At 38.8% G+C, this 20,081-nt stretch overlaps 1 protein-coding gene across 3 annotated transcripts; it reads left to right on the top strand.

Annotated features, from left to right (window-relative positions):
• Window positions 1-795: 795 nt before the first annotated feature.
• On the top strand, window positions 796-19,845 carry NMI (N-myc and STAT interactor). 3 transcript variants are annotated; one of them, XM_030325259.1, is made up of 9 exons: window positions 796-830; window positions 1,112-1,272; window positions 7,210-7,298; window positions 8,012-8,107; window positions 10,603-10,765; window positions 14,868-14,974; window positions 15,062-15,248; window positions 17,844-17,950; window positions 18,701-19,845. In XM_030325259.1, exons 3-9 carry the CDS (start codon window positions 7,215-7,217, stop codon window positions 18,884-18,886), a joined length of 930 nt encoding a protein of 309 aa, XP_030181119.1. In that variant the 5' UTR covers window positions 796-830; window positions 1,112-1,272; window positions 7,210-7,214; the 3' UTR covers window positions 18,887-19,845. The 3 variants fall into 3 exon arrangements, with proteins under 3 accessions (XP_030181119.1, XP_030181121.1, XP_030181120.1); XM_030325261.1 differs by lacking the exon at window positions 1,112-1,272 and having other exon boundaries at window positions 808-830; XM_030325260.1 differs by lacking the exons at window positions 796-830; window positions 1,112-1,272 and adding an exon at window positions 1,831-1,917.
• Window positions 19,846-20,081: the final 236 nt, after the last annotated feature.

The following is a 20,081-nucleotide window of genomic DNA, read 5'->3' as shown; positions in this document are numbered from 1 at the left end:
TGAAATAAGCCAGATGTTTTTGTTTTCAAAGGAAAAGATCACACTTAGTGAAGCATTTATTTACAAGTTTCACAACAAAACAAAAGATTGTAAGAAAGCTTTCAAGGGACATGGGTCACAGAAACCAAGCAAACACCACAGCTTTTTCCCAACTTCATAGCCTAGAGGACATTGCAAAAGACACACAAAAATTGACCTTGTGCTGGCTGTAAATATTTATAGATTGAGATTATAATGACCAATGACTTATCGTGAGAGTTACTATCTTGAAGAGAGACTTCCACTTTGACCTTATTTGGTTTCTATCTACTTTTCCAACAACATGTCCAGGAATATACACATAAAAAGGGCTATTTTTAAAAATACATCCTGAAATTAGTGCTTATGCAAACTTCAGGAACACTTTGCAGGCAGACTCCTTTCAAACAAAAGCAAAACAGCCACTTTTTAAAAAATTGAAGTATAGTTGACCTACTATATCCTATTAGGTTCAGGTGTACATGACAGTGATTTGATAATTGTATACATTACCAGGAAATGATCCCCGTGATAAGCCTAGTTACCACCTGTCACCATACAAAGTTATTAACGATATTATTTACTATATTTCTTGTGCTGTACGTTATATCCCTGTGACTTATTTATTTTATAATTGGAAGTTTGTACATGTTAATCCCCTTGACCTACTTCACCCAACCCCTCTGTGCTTTGGTACCTGACAGTTTATTTTCTGTATCAAAAGAACCACGTCTTAAAAATCGAAACTGAAAATACTTACAACTTGTGAGTAATTCATCATTGGAGACACCACATTTGGTATTCCAACAGTGGTTAGTTTTTTTTTGTTGTTGTTGTTTCTCTTTGTTTTTGTTTTTCTTCGGGTGAAAAAAGGTGATTTACATTAAGCCTCGGGGGACAGGACCCAGGGGCAGAAAGAGCTGTGGGAACAGTGGTTACTTTTAAAGAAAATCTCCATATGAGCAACAATTTCGTCTGTCTTTTCCTTCTCTTCTCCTTCCCTCCCTTTCCCTTTTAACGTCTTTTCCTTTTTTTTTTTTTTTTTTGCGGGGGGGGGGTGACGGCGAGGGGGGGTGGTTGTTTTTGGTTTTAGCAACCAAGCTGTTGATCCGAACTACGAACTACGAGCATTTGGGAATAAGGCAGCCCTTGCGTGCGACCCCGGGACTTCTGGCGACGCTCCTTCCGCGCTCAGCCCGGTGAAGTTTCCGGAAGGGCGCCCTCGCTGGGAGCCGCGTCCCACCGGAGAGGCGGGTGAGTGGCGCCCTGCCCCCCCCCCCCCCCCATCCCCATCCCTGCTCCTAGAGAGGCCCTGGATGGGGAGGGAGGCGGGTTCCGCGGGTCCCGGGGCGGCAAGGGGGGAGGCGGCCGGCAGCGAGCCGAGGGGTCGCTACGGTGACACAGCCGCCAGGGTGCGTGCAGGGCGGGGGTGAAGCGGGCCCCGGCTGTCTCACCACCATCCCCTCCCCCGCTCTGGCCTCTGACCCCGTCCTCTTGGTTTGCTTAATTTGGGAAATTGAAACTTAAAATGGTTGGTGTTTCCTCAGTGTTCCTGTGAGAGTCTCTCGATGTAGTTCTTAGGGGAACTTGATTCCTTAAGATTTACTCTCCTTGTCAGGTGCAGGGTTTGGCAGTTGTGCCTCACTTTTTGGAATATGCAAGGATTTTCTTGAAAGAGATCCAAAGGAAAGCACGCTGTTTTTCTGTCTCTAGAACATGCATGAGTTTGTTTTGTTTTGTTTTAAACTATATATGTGTACCGCCATTGTATTAAAAACGACTTCCTTTCTTCCTTCCCCTCATTTCCTGTCATTTGCTGCGGGGCAGGCGTATGGAAGGATTCCATTCTATCAGGCCTGGCACAAAGTGATATGAGTATATTAGGAAAATAGGTGGTAGGTGAGTGGTGATGATTTGCATTGGATTTTTCATTCGCTGTCGTAAGAATTACCATAGACTTAGTGGCTTAAAAATCGCAAATTTATTATCTTGAAAGTCTGTAGGTTGTTGTGCTAAGTGAAATGTCATACGGAGAAAGACAGATACCATATGTTTTCACTCTTATGTGGATCCTGAGAAACTTAACAGAAGACCATGGGGGAGGGGGAAAAAAAGAGGGAAGGAGGGAGCCAAACCATAAGAAACTCTTAAAAACTGAGAATAAACTGAGGGTTGATGGGGGGGTGGGGCGGCGGGGAAAGTGGGTGATGGGCATTGAAGAGGGCACCTGTTGGTATGAGCACTGGGTGTTGTATGGAAACCAATTTGACAATAAATTTCATATATATTTAAAAAAAATAAAGTCTACAGGTTAGAAGGCGAACCTGGATCCCATTGGGCTAAAATCAAGGTGTCTGCAGAGTTGCTTTTCTTTCTGGAGGCTTCTGGGGTGAACCTGTTTTCTTTTTTTTTCCCCCAGTTTCTGTATGCTGCCCTCCTTCCTTGGCTTAGTGATGTTCTTTCTCCATCTTTAAAGGCAGCATCACTGCATCTCTCTGAACATTATTCTGTAGTCACATCTCACTCTGACTCTGCTCTTTGGCTTTCCTCTTTTACTTTTAAGGGCCTTCATGATTATATTGGCCCCATGGATAATCCAGAATGATTTTCATATTTTAAAGTCGTCTGATTAGTGACCTTGATTCAATCTACAACCTTAATTGTAATCTGACATATTCATAGATTCTGGGGATTAGGCATGGGCAACTTTGAGAGGGTCATTATTTTGCCTACTATCTGATGGTATAAAAGGAAGCCTATTACTGTACATCCCACTAAGCAAAAAGGGGAAGTATCCAGACACTAAATATACCAAAAAAAGTTCTGGGAGTATTATGTAGTAGACCATTTATATGAGTTAAATATATTGAGAGTCTTTATTACAAACTCTTAAAAATATTGATTTTAAAAAAAGCAATCAAACAAATAATGTTGCCATTTCTGCTTTCCGGAAATGTAATAAGAGAACTTCACATGTATGGAATGTCCTGAGCAGAACAAATACTAGTTAAGATACCACAGTTGTCAGTGTGTATTCTTATATTGTGCTCTGAATGGATGCAAGGAGGAGTGGACATGGTCCTTGGCCTCAAGGTCATAAACATCTAGTCATGGAAAATGACACAGGCATACAAATAATTAAAGCTCTCCAAAAGAGATAAAAGAGGGAGAAGTAATGTCCTTTAGGGGAATCAGAAAAGGCTTTAAAAACTTGGGGGAAATTTGGGATGGACCTTGAAGAACAGTAGAATTTCATTAAGGTTGAGAGGAGAGGAAGTATATGACATATTGAGGGACAGGAGGGAAAGGAGGGACCTTCAAGTGTTCAGTATGGTTAGGGTGCTTAGTGTAGAAGTTGTCTGAATAAGACTAGAAAGTAAGTTTTGGTTAGATTGTGTAAGACCTCAGATGACTGTTGAGTCTCATTAAAAGGATTCTGTAGTTGCTGCAATAGGGAGCTACTAATATATTTTGAAACCATCTCATACTTACAGAAAAGTTGCAAGTACAAAACAAACAACTTTCCTTTTTCCTGAATTATTTGAGAATAAGATTTTAACTTCAAGACCCATTGCTCTGGAATTCTTGAATATATATTTCCTACACAAAACATATTCTCTACCTAAAATTCAGTCATCAAAATCAAATTAATATTGATACATTACTGCCATCAAATCCTTGGATCCCATTCACATTTTGACAGTTGTACTAATAATATCCTGTGTAGCAAAAAGGCCCAATTCAGAGTCATGTACTGCATTTAGTTGTGATGTCCCTTTAGTCTCCTTCTGTCTGGAAGAGTTTCTCAGTCTTTCACTGGCTTTCATGAGCTTAACACTTTTGGAGAGAACAGGCCAGTTTATCTAATGTTTCCTCATACTGAGATTCAGATTACGTATCTTTGGCAGGAATATCATAGAAGTCATGCTGTGTTCTAAGTGCACCCTATCAGATGGCAGATGATTTTGGCTTACTTCATTATTTACTTTGTTTATTTTATTATGGTGGCATCTGCCCGGCTTCTTCAATGTAAAGCTACTTTTTACCCTTTGAAATTAATATGTTGTATGGAAGTATTTTTTAATTTTTTTAACCTTTATTATTGACAGGGGGGGGGAGGGGCAGAGAGAGAGGGAGACAGAATCTTAAGCAGGCTCCAGGCTCTGAGCTGTCAGCACAGAGCCCGATGCGGGGCCTGAACTCACAAACCGTGAGATCATGAGCTGAAGTCGGACACTTAACCGACTGAGACACCCAGGTGCCCCGGTTGTGTGGAAGTATTTTGAAACTAACTGGATGGTCTTTTTCTTACCAAAATTTCAATTTATGTATGTATGTGTGTATGTATGTATGTTGGTATGGACTCACAGATTTTTAATTTACTCAGTGGACATTTTTTTAGGCTTAATTCATAATGATACTCAGTGTCATTATTTATTTTTATGCTTTATTTAGTCCCAGATTTGGCCAGTGAGAACCTCCTCAAGCTGGGTTTCATGTCTTTTCGACATGCCCTCATCATTCTTTGAGCACTTCTTTGCTTTCTGGCAACATTAGGTGCTTATTTTGTATTTTTCCTGTCCCAGTCCTGGTATCAACCATTTCTCTGAAAATCCTTGGTTCCTTGTAGTGGAGGATGGTATCAGAAACCAAATTCTGGGGGCTAGGTGTACTCATTGCTATTGTCTTTTCTTCCAGGCCCTCTCAGCAGACAGAGCTAGGTGTATATATACAGATAGATATGTACAGCATGTATGTATCTTTCTGTCATTCTGCCTATGGATATCATGAGATTACACTGATATCTCCATTTCTAATCCATAGCATTCATTCTAGTTTTCTTTCTATATTTATAATTACCTTCCCTGGCAATGAAAAACCTGGCTCCTTTTATCTTCTGTATATTTACTTACTTGAAAAACCCCCTTTATGTATGTTTAACCATTGGAAGCTCCAGGCTTATCTTGTATATTTCTTGTCCCATAGGTAGAATCAGCCATTGTTGCAAGGAGCCCTGGTTCTGTTTATTGGAGAATAGATTAGAAACCAAGATCCAGGTGCTACGTGATTCCCTCTGTTTTTGGAAACTGCTAGTGTTCACACTATTTTTTTTGCCAGTCTTCTATTTTATTTAATTAATTAATTTTAATTTTTTTAATTTTTAATTTTTTAAAAAAATTTTAACATTTATTTATTATTGAGAGACAGAGAGAGACAGAGCGTGAGCAGGGGAGGGACAGAGAGAGAGGGAGACACAGAATCTGAAGCAGGATCCAGGCTCTGAGCTGTCAGCACAGAGCCCGATGTGGGCTGGAACTCACAAACTGCAAGATCATGACCTGAACCAAAGTCAGATGCTTAACCGACTGAGCCACCCAGGTGCCCCTAACTAATTAATTTTAAAATGTTTATTTATTTATGTTGAGAGAGAGGGAGCAGGAGCAGGGGAGGGGCAAAGAGAGAGGGAAAGAGAATCTGTGGCAGGCTCCCTGTTAGGGCAGAGCCCGATGTGAGGCTCAAACTCACGAACCATGAGATTATGATTTGAGCTGATACCAAGAGTTAGATGACCAACTGACTGGGCCACCTAGGCCCCCCAGTCTTCTGTTTTATTTTTAAGGAGGGATAAATATTTTTCCTGTTTCTTCTACAGGAGTAGTGAGAATTTAGCTCTTGAAATTTTAGAGGATTATATTATATCACAAACTGGTTTTTAATATGTTTTTAAAGCAATAAAAATAGTTGTTATATTATTCCTTGTCTCAATTTTGATCTGGGACTTACATCTGGTAAATTCATATGCAGGCAAATGTTTACTTTTTTTGTGCCATGGATTCCTTGCCAGTCTGATAAAGCCTATAGGCCTTTAAAATTTTTTTTTTAATGTATAAAATAATATATAGACAATTACAAAGGAAACCAATTATATTGAAATATGATTATCAAAATATTTAAAAAAGCAAATTTTTGATATAGTAATATACATCAATATATTACAGCATATCACAATACCTAGTAATGAGTTTAGTAGCTGCCATCATTTTGAAACAAGGTTAAACACAAACATATTTCAGGACTTCTGCAACAGTTACAATATTTTATGAAAATATTTGTGTCCTCTTGGTGACTTTTGTCCAGGTGCTGCAAATACTGTGTGGCTTGTTGCCTTATGTTCATATCTGAAGAGAGATGTTTCAGTGAGAGGTTGTTAGAAGTAAAGATGTAATTTTTGGGGCACCTGGGTGGCTAAGTCAGTTAAGTGACCAACTTTAGCTCAGGTCACGGTCTCACGGTTCGTGAGTTTGAGTCCCGTATCGGGCTCTGTGCTAAGAGCTCAGACCCTGGAGTCTGCTTCAGATTCTGTGTCTCCCTCTGTCTCTGCCCCTCCCCTGCTCGTGCTCTGTCTCTCTCTGTCTCTCAAAAAATAAATAAATGTTAAGAAAAAAAAAAGAAGTAAAGATGTAATTTTTTTCCTATTCAGGTGTCTGGACAGGGGAGGATTTGTGAAAATTCTGATAAGAATTTCCGTACATGCAGAGGAAGGGTGTTTGGGGCCTTTCTACTCCATTTACATTTGGGGAGTACAATAGGAAGAATTAGATAAATCAAAATCTTTGAAAAGACCAAAATAGTAATCTTTTAATATGGGGCACCATGTTATGATTAAGATGTGAACCTCAAAGGAATATTAATACCTGTTATTTTCTTTCCTTTTTAAAAAAATTTTAGACTTGTGTTTTTTTCTTTTAAGTTTATTTATTTGTTTTTTAGAGAGAGAGAGAGAGATTGAGCACACACATGAGCAGGGGAGGAGCAGAGAGAGAGGGAGAGAGAGCTGTGAGTGTAGAGCCTGATGCAGAGCTCGGCCTACTACCATGAAATCATGACCTGAGCCAAAAATCAAGATTCAGATGCTTAACTGACTGAGCCACCCAGGCACCCCTGTTATTTTCTATCATTGTGTTGAAAAGCAAAGGATTTCTAGACCCCTTTTATGTCTGTATAGGTATGAAAGTTATTTGAAATATAGGCATTGTTCAAATATAAGCCACATGATAATAAAAACTTTGATGATAGGGAAAAAATATAACAAAAATACATTTCTTCTTTTGTAAAAGGATAAAAGTTATTTCTTCTTGAATTTGTGTATATGTATGATTTTTAAAATATTTACTTTTTTGTAATAATTAGGAATCATGGCAGACAGTGGAAATAACAAAAGCCAAGTTCACGAGGAGCTTTGGTTAGAGGAAGAATTTATGAAAGATGAACAAAGAGAGGTAAAAATTACTGGGTACTATTAAAAATTAATTTATATCTATTAGTTTTGCAGTGAGGCATGTTTTGTATGTTTTTGTCCAACATTACTTTGAATTTTTTTCAAAAATTTTATTTCCATTATTCAAACCTTACAAAAAGAATCGTATTTCTGTTCTTTCTCTTACAAGGCTTACAACATTAGCTGTTTTCTTTCACTCCCTTCCTCCTTTTTTTGATTTGCACCCAGAAGTTAAGAGCTTTCTTAACAATTATCTGATGAGACCCATGAGGGGATGGGGGTTCAGGTAGCTTAAGCCACTTACCCAGGGCCATATGTCTGGCATGTCAAGGCAGCTGTACTGTGGGAATCATAGCAAAAATTTTTTAAATTGCCTTTGAGTAACATATGTCCACAATTACAGTGCAATTTAAAAGTCATATTGTTGTCACAAATAGCCAGGCAAGGAGTTACACTGAAATGAGATTCAGGTCTGGGTCTCAATCCTTGCCCCACTATAAAAATGTCTGTGACCTTGGTCTAGTGTGAAAGGTAGTTTCCTTGTTTGCATGATGGAGATAATACTACTTGTCAGTGGTAGGAGAATTATTAGGTGATAACGATGATGTCTTTCTTTGCCTTTATCAAGATGATAGAAATTTAGCTTCTTTAATTTGTTTAGAAAAATGAAGTCAGGAGCTGTTTAATTTTTTGGTGCTGTTTGATATTTTTTAGAGATTAATTGATAAAATTGCAAAGGAGAATACTCAGTTAAAGGAGGAGATCCAAAGGCTTGAGGCCGAGTTACAAGAGTCCACCATAAACTCCCAGGTACCTCTTTATTTTGTATATCACATTCTTAACGGACACCATTTTTCAAAAAAAAACAATTTAGTTACACAGAATTCACTTTTAAAACACTGTAAACATTGATGGCACCATTGTTTGTAATAGCCCCAAACTGAAAACAACTCAACTGTCTCTCCCCACTAGACTGAATTATTAATTTGGGGTGTATTCACACAATGGAATACCATACAGCAATGAGAATGAACAGGTCACAGCTATATGCAGCCACATGGATGGATTTCATAAACACAATGTTGAAGCAAAAAACATAAAAGAGGATATACCAAGTGCTTCCATTTATTTTTATTTTTATTAATTAAAACATTTTTTTAACATTTATTCATTTGTGAGAGACAGAGACAGAGCACGAGTGGGGGAGGGGCAGAGAGAGAGGGAGACACAGAATCCAAAGCAGGCTCCAGACTCTGAGCTGTCAGCACAGAGCCTGATGTGGGTCTCAAATGCATGAACTGCGAGATCATGACCTTAGCTGAAGTCAGGTGCTTAACCCACTAAGCCACTCAGGTGCCCCATATGCTTCCATTTAAATAATGCATAACAGCAGGATGTTAAAAGTTAGCATCCTGGTTGCCCTTGGCAGCAGGTAGGAACTGGAAGAGAACCCAAGAGGGCTTCTTGGGTGTTGGTCATGTTCTGTTTATTGATCTGGGTGCTGGTCACATGTGTGTGATCGTTTTTGTAAAATTTCATCTGATTGTACGTTTCTGATAATACATTTTTTTATATTTATGTGTATGTTTTTAAATTTTTATTTATGTATATGGTAATGCAAAACAAAACAAAATGGTCATTATCGATCACTTTGGGATCAAATTCTTCGTCTTCTCACTAAGTGCCTTTATTGTTCTCTTCATCCAAGTAACTTAAATGGATTTCACAGTTTAAAAAAATTGGACATATATCTTCACCATTTAAATCCTCTCCTAAATTTTCCTGTATTTGAATTAGACATAACTTTCACTCCTTTTTCTCCATGACAACTCATACTGTTCCTTTAAACAGTTAAAATGCTTAAAGCATTGTCATATTTTGTTTCTGAAATGGGGGATAGGATATTGAATATCAGGAAGTGGAGTTCCCCATGTTTATGGGACTTATGGGACACTGTTACAATTGTCGTTACTTCTCAGACTGGAGATGAAATCAGCCAGTCCTGTCACTCAAAGGATCTTGGGAACCCAGCCAGCTCAGCTGATACAGTTTACAGAGGACTGAAACTATGGTCCAGAGAGCATACATGAGTTGCTCCTGGCCAAGTGTGCCCAAGACCAGAATCAGGCACTTTCATTCCAGAAAGCTGTCGACTTTTCAGGGTATATTGGGTATTTCCACATTATTGGGAAACACTCCGCCTATTATCAGACACTGCCAATTGTTTTGAAACTGGACTTATGGAAATTAGAGATTCTACTGAAGTTACATGTGAAGATATAGAACAAATGTGAAATTAGGTCAAATAACTCATTGAATATTTCTAACCCCTTTGCAATAACACACAAATTTTCTTTCAGCATGTAAAATAATCATGGGAAATAGAAATGCAAACAACAGATTCATTTGTGCATTTATGTGTAGTTGTATATGTCTGTTAATCCCAATGATTTTAAACAGATAAGTATAACCACTTAACTTTACCCTTCAGATTATGAATCTTGTTGATAGTGTCCCTTCACATTTTTATAAATCTAAGTTTGGTAATGGTTAAAAAGTTGATGGGCACTGTCCGACTTTGCTCAGGTCATGATCTCACGGTCCGTGGGTTTGAGCCCCGCGTCCGGCTCTGTGCTGACAGCTCAGAGTCTGGAGCCTGCTTCGGATTCTGTGTCTCCCTCTCTCTCTGCCCCTCTCCCACTCAAGCTCTGTCTCTCTCAAAAATAAATAAACGTTAAAAAAAATTTTTTTTTAAAAGTTGATGGGCAGGTGTTGGGGAAGGGGGAATTTAAATTTGACAATTATTAAATCATATAATTTGGGAGGCTTTCTTTTTGGATGAAATTTTCTGGGTTTGCTATTAAAATAAACTTAGTATATATGCAACTCTAATTTATAACACTTTGCAATGAGAATAAACATATTGTCTTATGATTCCCTTGTAGGATACCCTATTATTGGTATAGTTGTTTAAAAGGTACTTATCTACAGGAATGATGTAGACTTTAGAATCGAACACCATCCAATAGTGGCTAGTTTAAACATTGATTAGATAAAATGAGAGATTATATACTTATAATTTCATCTGGGAAATAATATTAAAGGATCAGCATCTGATTACTTTACTGAGTACTTACCTGGGAAGAAGTAATTACTAAAGATATTCACTAAGACCACACTTAGCATTCTGTGGGGTTCTGAAATCAGTGGAGAATGAATTATTGGATGATCAAATCACATTATCACAGGAAAGGCTTAAGTTATTTCTTGTCTTGATTTTAATCAAACATTTCTGTTTAAATTAGATTAAAGAGGATATTCCTGAAACAGAGATGAAATTCACATCTTTAGAGAATCCTGAGAATGACAGCCAGTTTTTAAATGTCTCCTGTTCATTTCAAGTGAGCTCGCAAGTTCTTTATGAGCTACAGAAAGGACAAGCACTTATCACCTTTGAAAAAGAAGAAGGTATGAGTAATGTTCAAAAATTCGATCATGTTACTTTTGGAAAGCACAGGCACTTTCAAAGAGCTTTCATAGATATTTGGCTATTGCTTTATAATTTTAATATTTGTCATTTCATATCATCTCATAGTAACACCTTGGGGCAGGTAGGATTGTCCCCATTTTTTGATGAGAAAACTCAGACATTAAGAGCGTTGAGTGGGGTGCCTGGGTGGCTCAGTCGGTTGGGCGTTCGACTTCAGCTCAGGTCATGATGTCGCGGTTTGTGAGTTCGAGCCCCACGTCAGGCTCTTTGCTGACAGCTCAGAGCCTGGAGCCTGCTTGAGATTCTGTGTCTCCTTCTCTCTCTGCCCATCCCCCGCTTGTGCTCTGTCTCTCTCTGTCTCTCAAAAATAAATAAATAAATGTTAAAAAAAATTAAAAAAAAAGAGCGTTGAGTATGATCATTTGTTCAGAACATGACTCTGGGACTCAAGGTGTTGTGATGTCCAACACTAGTGTTTTTACTCCATCTGCTACCTCCAAATACTACTAGTAATACTTTATTTTTGAGAGAGAGAGAGAGAGAGAGGGAGAGAGAATTCCAAGTAGGCTCTATGCTCAGTGAGGAGCCTGATGCAGGGCTCAATCCCACGACCCTGGGATTATGACCTGACTCAGGGTAGGAGCTGAAATCAAGGATAGGACACCCATCCAACTAAACCCCCAGAAGCTGCCCCCCCCCTTTTTTTTTAAATTTTTTTTTAACCTTTTTTTTTAATTTTTATTTTTGAGACAGAGAGAGACAGAGCATGAACGGGGGAGGGGCAGAGAGAGAGGGAGACACAGAATCAGAAGCAGGCTCCAGGCTCCGAGCCATCAGCCCAGACCCCGACGCGGGGCTCGAACCCACGGACCGCGAGATCGTGACCTGAGCTGAAGTCGGACGCTTAACCGACTGAGCCACCCAGGCGCCCCAACTCCCCCCCTTTTTAACTAGTAATAATGTTTTAAGGTAGTAGAGCTCTACATGGTTCTCAGAGTTCTTAAAGACATCTCATTTTATACTTACTTGACTCTGTGAAAGCAATATGATAGGAGAATTACTCTTTGCATCTTATAACCAAGAAAACAGATTCTCAGGTGTTTAAGTGACTTACCTAAGGGCACATGACCAGTGAATGGAAAGAGTCCAAGAGTCTGAGGTTTAGGAATGGGACCTGATGTTTGCTAAGTCTGCCATGGTGTAGGACTCTATTCTCCTTAGTGAGGAGAATCTGGCTTTGTATGCCAGATTTTCCCATTTCTAGAAGTGTGATTTTAGTTGGGTTCTTCCTAAATCTCAGATTTTTATGGCAGTGGTAGTACCTATCTCATGGGATTTGCGTTGAGTATTAAATGAGAAATGTTGGTAAAATACTTAGCATGGTATCTGACACATAATAATAAACATAATAAACACTTCATAAATGTTAGCTGTCATTATTGCTACTTGTTGGGAATTTTCCAGATAAGGAAAGATAAAGAACTCACTCAAGGTTCATACTGTTAAACATTGCAAAGCTGAGAGCCAAACCCTGAGGACCCACGTCCATTCTCCTAGACCAGCAGTCCTCGGAGCAGGCCACTATGCTGGGCCTTCGTTCTTGTATTTGTCACATTATGGGGTGGGGCCAGATGGTCTTAAGCCCTTCCGGTGCTCAGGTTCTGAGAATCTATGGTTATAACTCGTGTCTCCGTACACCTGGTCCATCACCATAGTCTGCAAATATATGTTAAAAGGAAAGACATTCTAGCAGGTTAGCATAGGCACATGCTGTTCGTTCACCATGGGTCCACCCTGGGTCTGCTTCTACAGATGAGGGTGCCAAGAGCCCTGTGTTGGCAGTCGGCAATGGTGATGGGGATATAATCAAAAGACGGAAGCGAGGATTTGGGAGGCAGGGATTCTGTGCAGGAATTACCTGGGAATGCTGGGAATAGGGTTCTCTTCAGAAACAGTTGCATCGCTGTTTCCACTCTTGGCCCAGCTCTGAGGTCTTGCTCCCCTGGGACAACTTTGGGCTCATACACAATTAAACAGAAGTTGGCTTTTGATAGTCAGAGTCACAAAAGCTGAAACGCAAGTGGTCCCTTTCAGCTGCGTCAGATCACCAGATGTTGGAGTTTGGGTGGGGGGGTGGGGTGTGGAAGGGAAAGAACATCATCTAACTGTTACTTCATTGACATTTTCTGTTATTGTTGCCTGTTGCCACTAACAAGAACGTAAGTTGTAATTCAAGTTATCCAGTCATACCTCAGTACAATGAGTGTGAATTCCCACAAGACAACGCCCTGCCTTTTAGCCTGTTTCCCTCTTCCTTCATCTGTGGTGTGTATGCTGTTCAGTTGTCATAAACACATGTGAGATTTATAGGACTGGGAGTGGGCATCTCTTATCTTTGTGACAAATTAGGTTAAGCAGCTCTGTATTAACAGTCGAGGTGTTACAAACTCTCATATCACATAATTAAAAATAAATACACACCCATATGCATTTTAAACCGAACTATAGTTGCTGTCTGGAGTTTTAATTTTTGGCATAATTATATTACTGAGCCTCTCCCATTTGCACAAATAAATTAGATTTGATAGTTTTGTGATTGGTATAAGCTATCATCTTTTTAATGAGTGATCTCCAGGGCGTTTTAGCAAAAGTAAAATTCCTCATTAAATATGGCAAAAAAAAAAAAAAAGATTTGCACTTTGATATTCAAGCCCGTGTGGTCTTTCTTTAATATGGAAACCTTAAGAAAGACAAAAATGAGAATTTATTTCTTTGGTTTTTGACATATTAAAGAGAAGTGACAAATGATAAATAAGATTGTCAGAATGACACTGACACAAAAGTTTTTCCAGCTTACTTAACGTGGAAGAAGTTTCTGGCTGTGCCTTAATGCACTAAGGGAATTCTCTGGTCATTCTGTGAACCGTGGAGAGGAAGGGTGTGTGGCTGTGCTGAAATAATATATGAATTTCTAAAGAATCACCAGGCTTATCTCTTAAGAGCTGAATCTAGAACTTGATGAGAATTTCTTTTTTTTTTAATTTTAATTTTTTTTAATGCTTTTATTTATTTTTGAGACAGAGAGAGACAGAGCATGAGCAGGGGAGGGGCAGAGAGAGAGGGAGACACAGAATCTGAAACAGGCTCCAGGCTCCGAGCTGTCAGCACAGAGCCTGACGCGGGGCTCGAGCTCACGGACTGTAAGATCATGACCTGAGCTGAAGTCGGAAGCCCAACCGACCGAGCCACCCAGGCGCCCCGATGAGAATTTCTACACTATCATTTGTTTCCGGTTTTACTGAGAAATAATTGATACATATCACTATGTAAGTTTAAGGTGTACAGCATGATGCATTGATCTACATGTACTGTGAAATGATGACCACAGTAGGTGCAGCCAACATCCATCTTCTCATTTATGTGCAATGAAAAGAATTCCTATAGCTACAACAAAAAAAAAAAAAAAAAAAAAGGAAAAAGGATTTTTTTTTGCTTGTCATGAGAACACTTAGGCTCTACTCTCTTAACCCCTTTCCTGTATACTGCACAGCAGTGTTCGCTGTAGTCACCATGTTGTACATGGCATCCCTGGTACTCCTTCATCTTATAACTGGAAGTTTTGTCATTTTTGCTGATGTATTTTGATATTTTAACATTAATATATTTGTTTGTCGCTTTGGTGGCAAGACCGTTATCACTTAGAAGCCCTAAGAAAATTAAAAAAAATTAAATCCTTTATTTTATTTTATTTTAATTTTAAAAAAATGTCTTATTTATTGTCAAGAGAAAGAGAGACAGAGCATGAGCGGGGGAGGGGCAAAGAGAGAGGGAGACACAGAATCCGAAACAGGCTCCAGCCTCCGAGCTGTCAGCACTGAGCCTGATGCCGGGCTCAAACTCGTGAACTGCGAGATCATGACCTGAGCCAAAGTCGAACATTCAACTGACTGAGCCACCCAGTCGCCCCTAGATCCTTTAGAATTCAAGAAAATTTTAAATATTTAGGATAATTTGTTCTTAACCAGAAGTGAAAAAATTTATTGAAATATTGGAAATTAATACTCCCAAATTATTTTTCAGTTGCCCAAAATGTCATCAGAATGGGGAAACATCACGTGCAGATAGAGGATGTAGATGTGGAGGTTATGGCCAAGCCAGTTCCATTAAATTCGGGAGTCAGATTCCAGGTAACACGTTGATTAAAGCTTTTTAGAATTCTGTTAGATGTGAGCACTTTTCTCATCCATATTTCTGAATATGAAATGATTTCCCAGGTTCATGTAGAAGTGTCTAAGGTGAAGATCAATGTTACTGAAATTCCTGATGAATTGCCTGAAGATCAGATGAGAGACAAGCTAGAACTGAGCTTTTCTAAGTCCCGAAACGGAGGTGGAGAAGTGCTATGCGTGCAGTATGATAAGCAGTCCCGGAGTGCTGTGATTACATTTTTGGAAACTGGAGGTATTCACACATGTAGGAAGTTAAAAAATACTCTACCATTTATATTTATGTTTGCCATTTCTTAAAAAAAATTTTTTTTAAACGTTTATTCATTTTTTGAGAGATGGAGAGAGACAGAGCATGAGTGGGGGAGGGGTAGAGAGAGGGATGAAGACACAGAATCTGAGGCAGGCTCCAGGCTCTGAGCTATCAGCGCAGAGCCCGATGTGGGGCTCAATCCCACAGACCGCAAGATCATGACCTGAACCCAAGGTGGACACGTAACCGACTGAGCCACCCAGGCGCCTCTATGTTCTGCCATTTCTGAAAGTATTCCTTTGCTACTTCTTCTGTTTGGAATTTATTAAGTAGAATAATAATAGATTTTTAAAAACCTTTTAAAATGGTGGAGTCCTGAGAATGATTTCTGTGAATGCTACTGAGAATAATATTTCAAGCACATCAACTTTGTGCATTCTCAGCACATGCCAGGCAAAGAGCCAGGTGTTCTATACATGTGTCTCCTCTTATCCATAGCACAATTCTGAAGACAGGTGTCGTACCCATTTTATTGATGTGGAAACTGAGTCCTAGGGAGGGTAAATAATGAACCCCAAATTATAGTGAGTATGTGGCAGAGAAATTTAGAAATACATATGTATAAACTATCACTTCCTATCCCACCTATTAAGATGGACAACGGTCTCTTAGTTGGAGGGAGTAGATTCCAGGGAAGGCAAGGCATGAATGGAAAGAACAGTGAGACATCTGTTCCCTTTTTAGGTAGAAATGGAGTTTTTACCAAATCATCTGAGGGGGCTTTACATTCTTATGATTAAAAATATACAATTTGGGATGCCTGGGCGGCTCAGTTGGTTAAGCATCTGACTTTGGCTCAGGTCATGACCTCACATTCGTGGGTTCGAGCTCTGCATGTGGCTCTGTGCTGACGCCATGGAGCCTGGAACCTGCTTCAGATTCTGTGTCTCCCTCTCTCTCTGCCCCTCTCCCATGCACGCGGTCTCTCTCTCTCTCAAAAACTAAACATTAAAAAAAAATACACAATTCTACAGCAGCTGCTTTTGTTAATAAGTTCAAGTGATTCTCAATGTAAAAATATCTTGCTCTAGTTAATCCAGTTCTTAGGGTTTCTCCTGGGTTGGCATATGTAAAAGAAAGCCAGGTATACAATTTAAAAAAAACATTGATTGATTGCTTATTTCATAACAAAGTAATACATGCTTTTTAAAGAAACTTGATAATGAAGAGCAGGGGCTCCTGTCTCGCTCAGTTGGTGGAATGTGCAACTCTTGATCTTGGGGTTGTGGGATCGAGCCCCCTGTTGAGTGTAGAGATTTACTTAAAAAAATAAAATTAAAAAAAAAAATAGCATTAACTTAGTAAAACTGGAGACATTTCCTTAAACTTGCCTTTCCCCTAATATTTAGTTAGTTATGGTTACTTGAGTGGCTTTCTAGATCTTTCTGGAAATCCTGGATCATATGGTGATTCTATGTTTAATGTTTTGAGATGACATACTATTTTCCACAGTGGCTCTACCATTTTATATTCTTACCAGCACTGTACCAGGGTTTTAATTTCTCCACATCCTTGCCAGCAGGGGCCTGGCCTCTTAACCACTGCACCATATTGCCCATCCAACATGGACTGGTGAGAGGCGAAAAAGCATACATAGTGATACGATATTCTTAAGTACTGTTTCTGTTAAACTTGATGCAATCTGAAACATTATTTTTTTCCCCTCCAGGAGAAAAATGCTGCTCAAAATAAATCTGATTATTCTTTGTGCTGGAGAAAACTGATGAATTTTTGTTATTTGCCTTCAGTTTCTAGATAACGATCAAATCCCTCCCCTCCCTTGGTTAACATCATTATATCAGCTTACTGAAAAATATCATGTATTAGTTATAGGACAACTAAGTAATTTTATATAAAATTTTATGTATTGTAGTAATATAGTAATTATATATGTGTGTATACATGTATATTGTAAAATGTATATATACAGGATTCTTTTTTTTTAAGTTTCTTCTATTTTGAGAGAGAGAGAGTGAGTGTGTACAAGCAGGTGAGGGACAGAGAGGGAAAGAGAGAAAATCCCCCACAGGGCTCAAACTCATGAACTGTGAGATCATGATCTGAGCCTAAATCAAGTGTTGGATGCTTAACCTAGGGGAGCCACCTAGGTGCCCCTATATACAGTAATCATAGTTTTCAATTATACTTCTTGAGAAACTGGAAGACTCACAGTCTTGTTAGGATGGGTGGGCTACTTTTTGCATATGGTTATTGCATTTTATGGAGCTCAAAGTAGATCTGTCTGAGGACATCACAAACTTCTGCATTGACTGATTGCAGTGGATAGTTCAAGACAGAAGATCTATTTAAATCCCATTATTGTTTGGTCTTATATTTTCCAAAATTATGTACTGCAAAGTCTTTAAAGTGGACTGTTGAATTTTTTGTAGAATTTTTAAAAATGTAATCACTAAATTCACTATTTACTGTGATGTTTCATTTGAAGAAAGTTTTAACTTTGGTTAAAAATGTTTATGATATTAAAAAGAAAATAATTTTTTTAAAATTTACTTCTAGTTGCTGACAAGATTTTGAAAAAGAAAGAATATCCGCTTTGTATAAATCAAAACTGCTATAGAGTTATTGTTTCTCCATACATAGAAACAGACTTGAAAAATTTTCAGGTAAAGTCATCTCTTTCCTTCATTTTGAGAACTTATTGCTTAACCCCACCTCACCAGAAATAAAGAAGTTGTGTCTGTTACTGTTTGAGACTTATTAGTGAGCAATATCAAAATAGTTTCTTCAGATCTGCTTGGTGCAAAATAAGTGTGTCTTTTTTAAAAAATATTTTAGTGTGAAATTATACCTTATTTAATTTATTACACTCTTTTTACAAACTGAAAGTACTCAGGTAATGACATAATATTTTTGTATATGGAGACATAGCTACATATCTTTCATGTGTCTACTGTCATTGGGCATTAAAAATGATTCTTCCTGCTCATTTTCTCTGAACTCATTATCCATACCCCAACCTCCTTTTTTCTGTTCCTACTTAGGTACTAAATGGCACCACAGTCTTACATAGTCCACCAACCTGAAAGCTACAGCTCATGCTTAATTCCTCATTTTGCTTCACCTCCAACATTCATTTGGTCATTCAGTCTTGTTACTTCCACCTCTGACTACTTCTGTCACTATGGTCCTTCTGTCCATAGGGATGCCCTTCTTTCCTCCATTTGTCATAATGCTGCCTGAGTTATCTTTCTGAAACTCAGATCCGACTTGGATATTCTGTTGCTTGAAAAGTCTTTCTGAGGCTCCTTGTCTCTTCTAAGATAAGGTCTGAAGTATTAAGCAGAGCTTATAAAGTTTTGCAATTCAAATGTCTTAGAAAAGTTTCTATTTATCTTTTGTATTTTTCTTCTTAGGCATTTTCAGGAATATCTAGGAGGACAGTGCTTCTCACTGGAATGGAAGATCTTCAGATGATGGATGAAGAAATTTTAGAGGATTTAGTTAACATTTACTTTCAACGGGAGACGAATGGAGGTGGAGAAGTAGAAGTGGTCAAATGTTCTCTAGGTCAGGCTTGCATAGCATACTTTGAGGAATAGAGGCATGGAATTAGATGAATATTAGAGCTTCTGAGCCCAAAGCACTGTCCATGTGTGACAAAAATGAATATCCCTTTCCTTTAAAAAATTTCCTTCCTAAAAAAAATTTCCTTTAAAAAATTCCTTTCCTTGAATTCTTAAGTGTCCATTTATTCTTAGATACAAAAATATATTTCCATGTTTTTGAATTCTTGTTTCAAACTCTGCTGCATGCTTACAAGTGCAGTAAATGTACTGTATTAAAAAGTTTTGTTTGTTCATAAGTGATGTGGACAGGTGCCATGTCCATTGAAATCAATCATAAGTGATGCCATTGTCCCCCTGCTATGTTGGCTCATTCTGTCGTGGGCATGTGGGCCAATTCTCTTTTGGCCCCAGGTCCACCAACATGCAGACTTCACTCAACATTTCCCAAAGAACTGTTATATTCAGCTGTTTGTGATTTCTGTAGACTTTGAATTTCAAGGAACTTCAAGGGTGATCATTTCCCTCTTTCCCATTGTATAGCATTTTACTCCAGAGCCCCAAAGATATTTTTCAGAGCTGAGTGTGGTCTTTTTATTTAACATTTTCTTCTCCCAGAGTGTCAAGGGTCTCCTGATTCTTTCCAAGACACCTTCGTCAAATAGAACTTGTAAAGGCCATAATTGTCTTCCCTTTACACTTGTAAGGGGAAGAATAAGCTTAAGGGAATGACATCCTTAGAATAAAGGGAGAGGTAAATGCAAAGCTAGGGACTCCTCACTTATCATGCTGGATGCCGGGGAGTGCCTGAAGATGAAAGCACGTGCCTTTGAGTTTGAGAGAGACCCAGTTCCTTAGCATCCCATTGTTTTTAAGTTGTAGAAACGAAACAGTAAAATGCAAGGTTTCTATTCAGAGAAGGTAAAATTCTTTTTGGTAAAGAACATGTGAACAGCTTTTATCCTAATATGGTATGTTTCATAAGGAGCCAATGGCAGAAGTAAGTTTATATTAAAATGCTGGCAGAAATAAAAAGCTTTAGAAAAAGATTCTATGCCTAAACTTAACTCATGCTGCCTGCCATCTAAAATAAAGGAAAGGGGCACCTGGGTGGCTGAGCCGGTTAAGCATCTGACTCCTGATTTCAGCTCAGGTCATCATCTCATGGTTTGTGAGTTTGAGCCCTGAATCGGGCTCCGTGCTGACAGTGTGGAGCCTGCTTGGGATGCTG

The sequence above is a fragment of the Lynx canadensis genome, chromosome C1 (genome assembly GCF_007474595.2).
Source record: "Lynx canadensis isolate LIC74 chromosome C1, mLynCan4.pri.v2, whole genome shotgun sequence".
NCBI lineage: Eukaryota > Metazoa > Chordata > Mammalia > Carnivora > Felidae > Lynx > Lynx canadensis.
The sequence above is the reverse complement of the archived record's forward strand: the minus strand, read 5'-3'. Positions and strand labels throughout refer to the sequence as shown.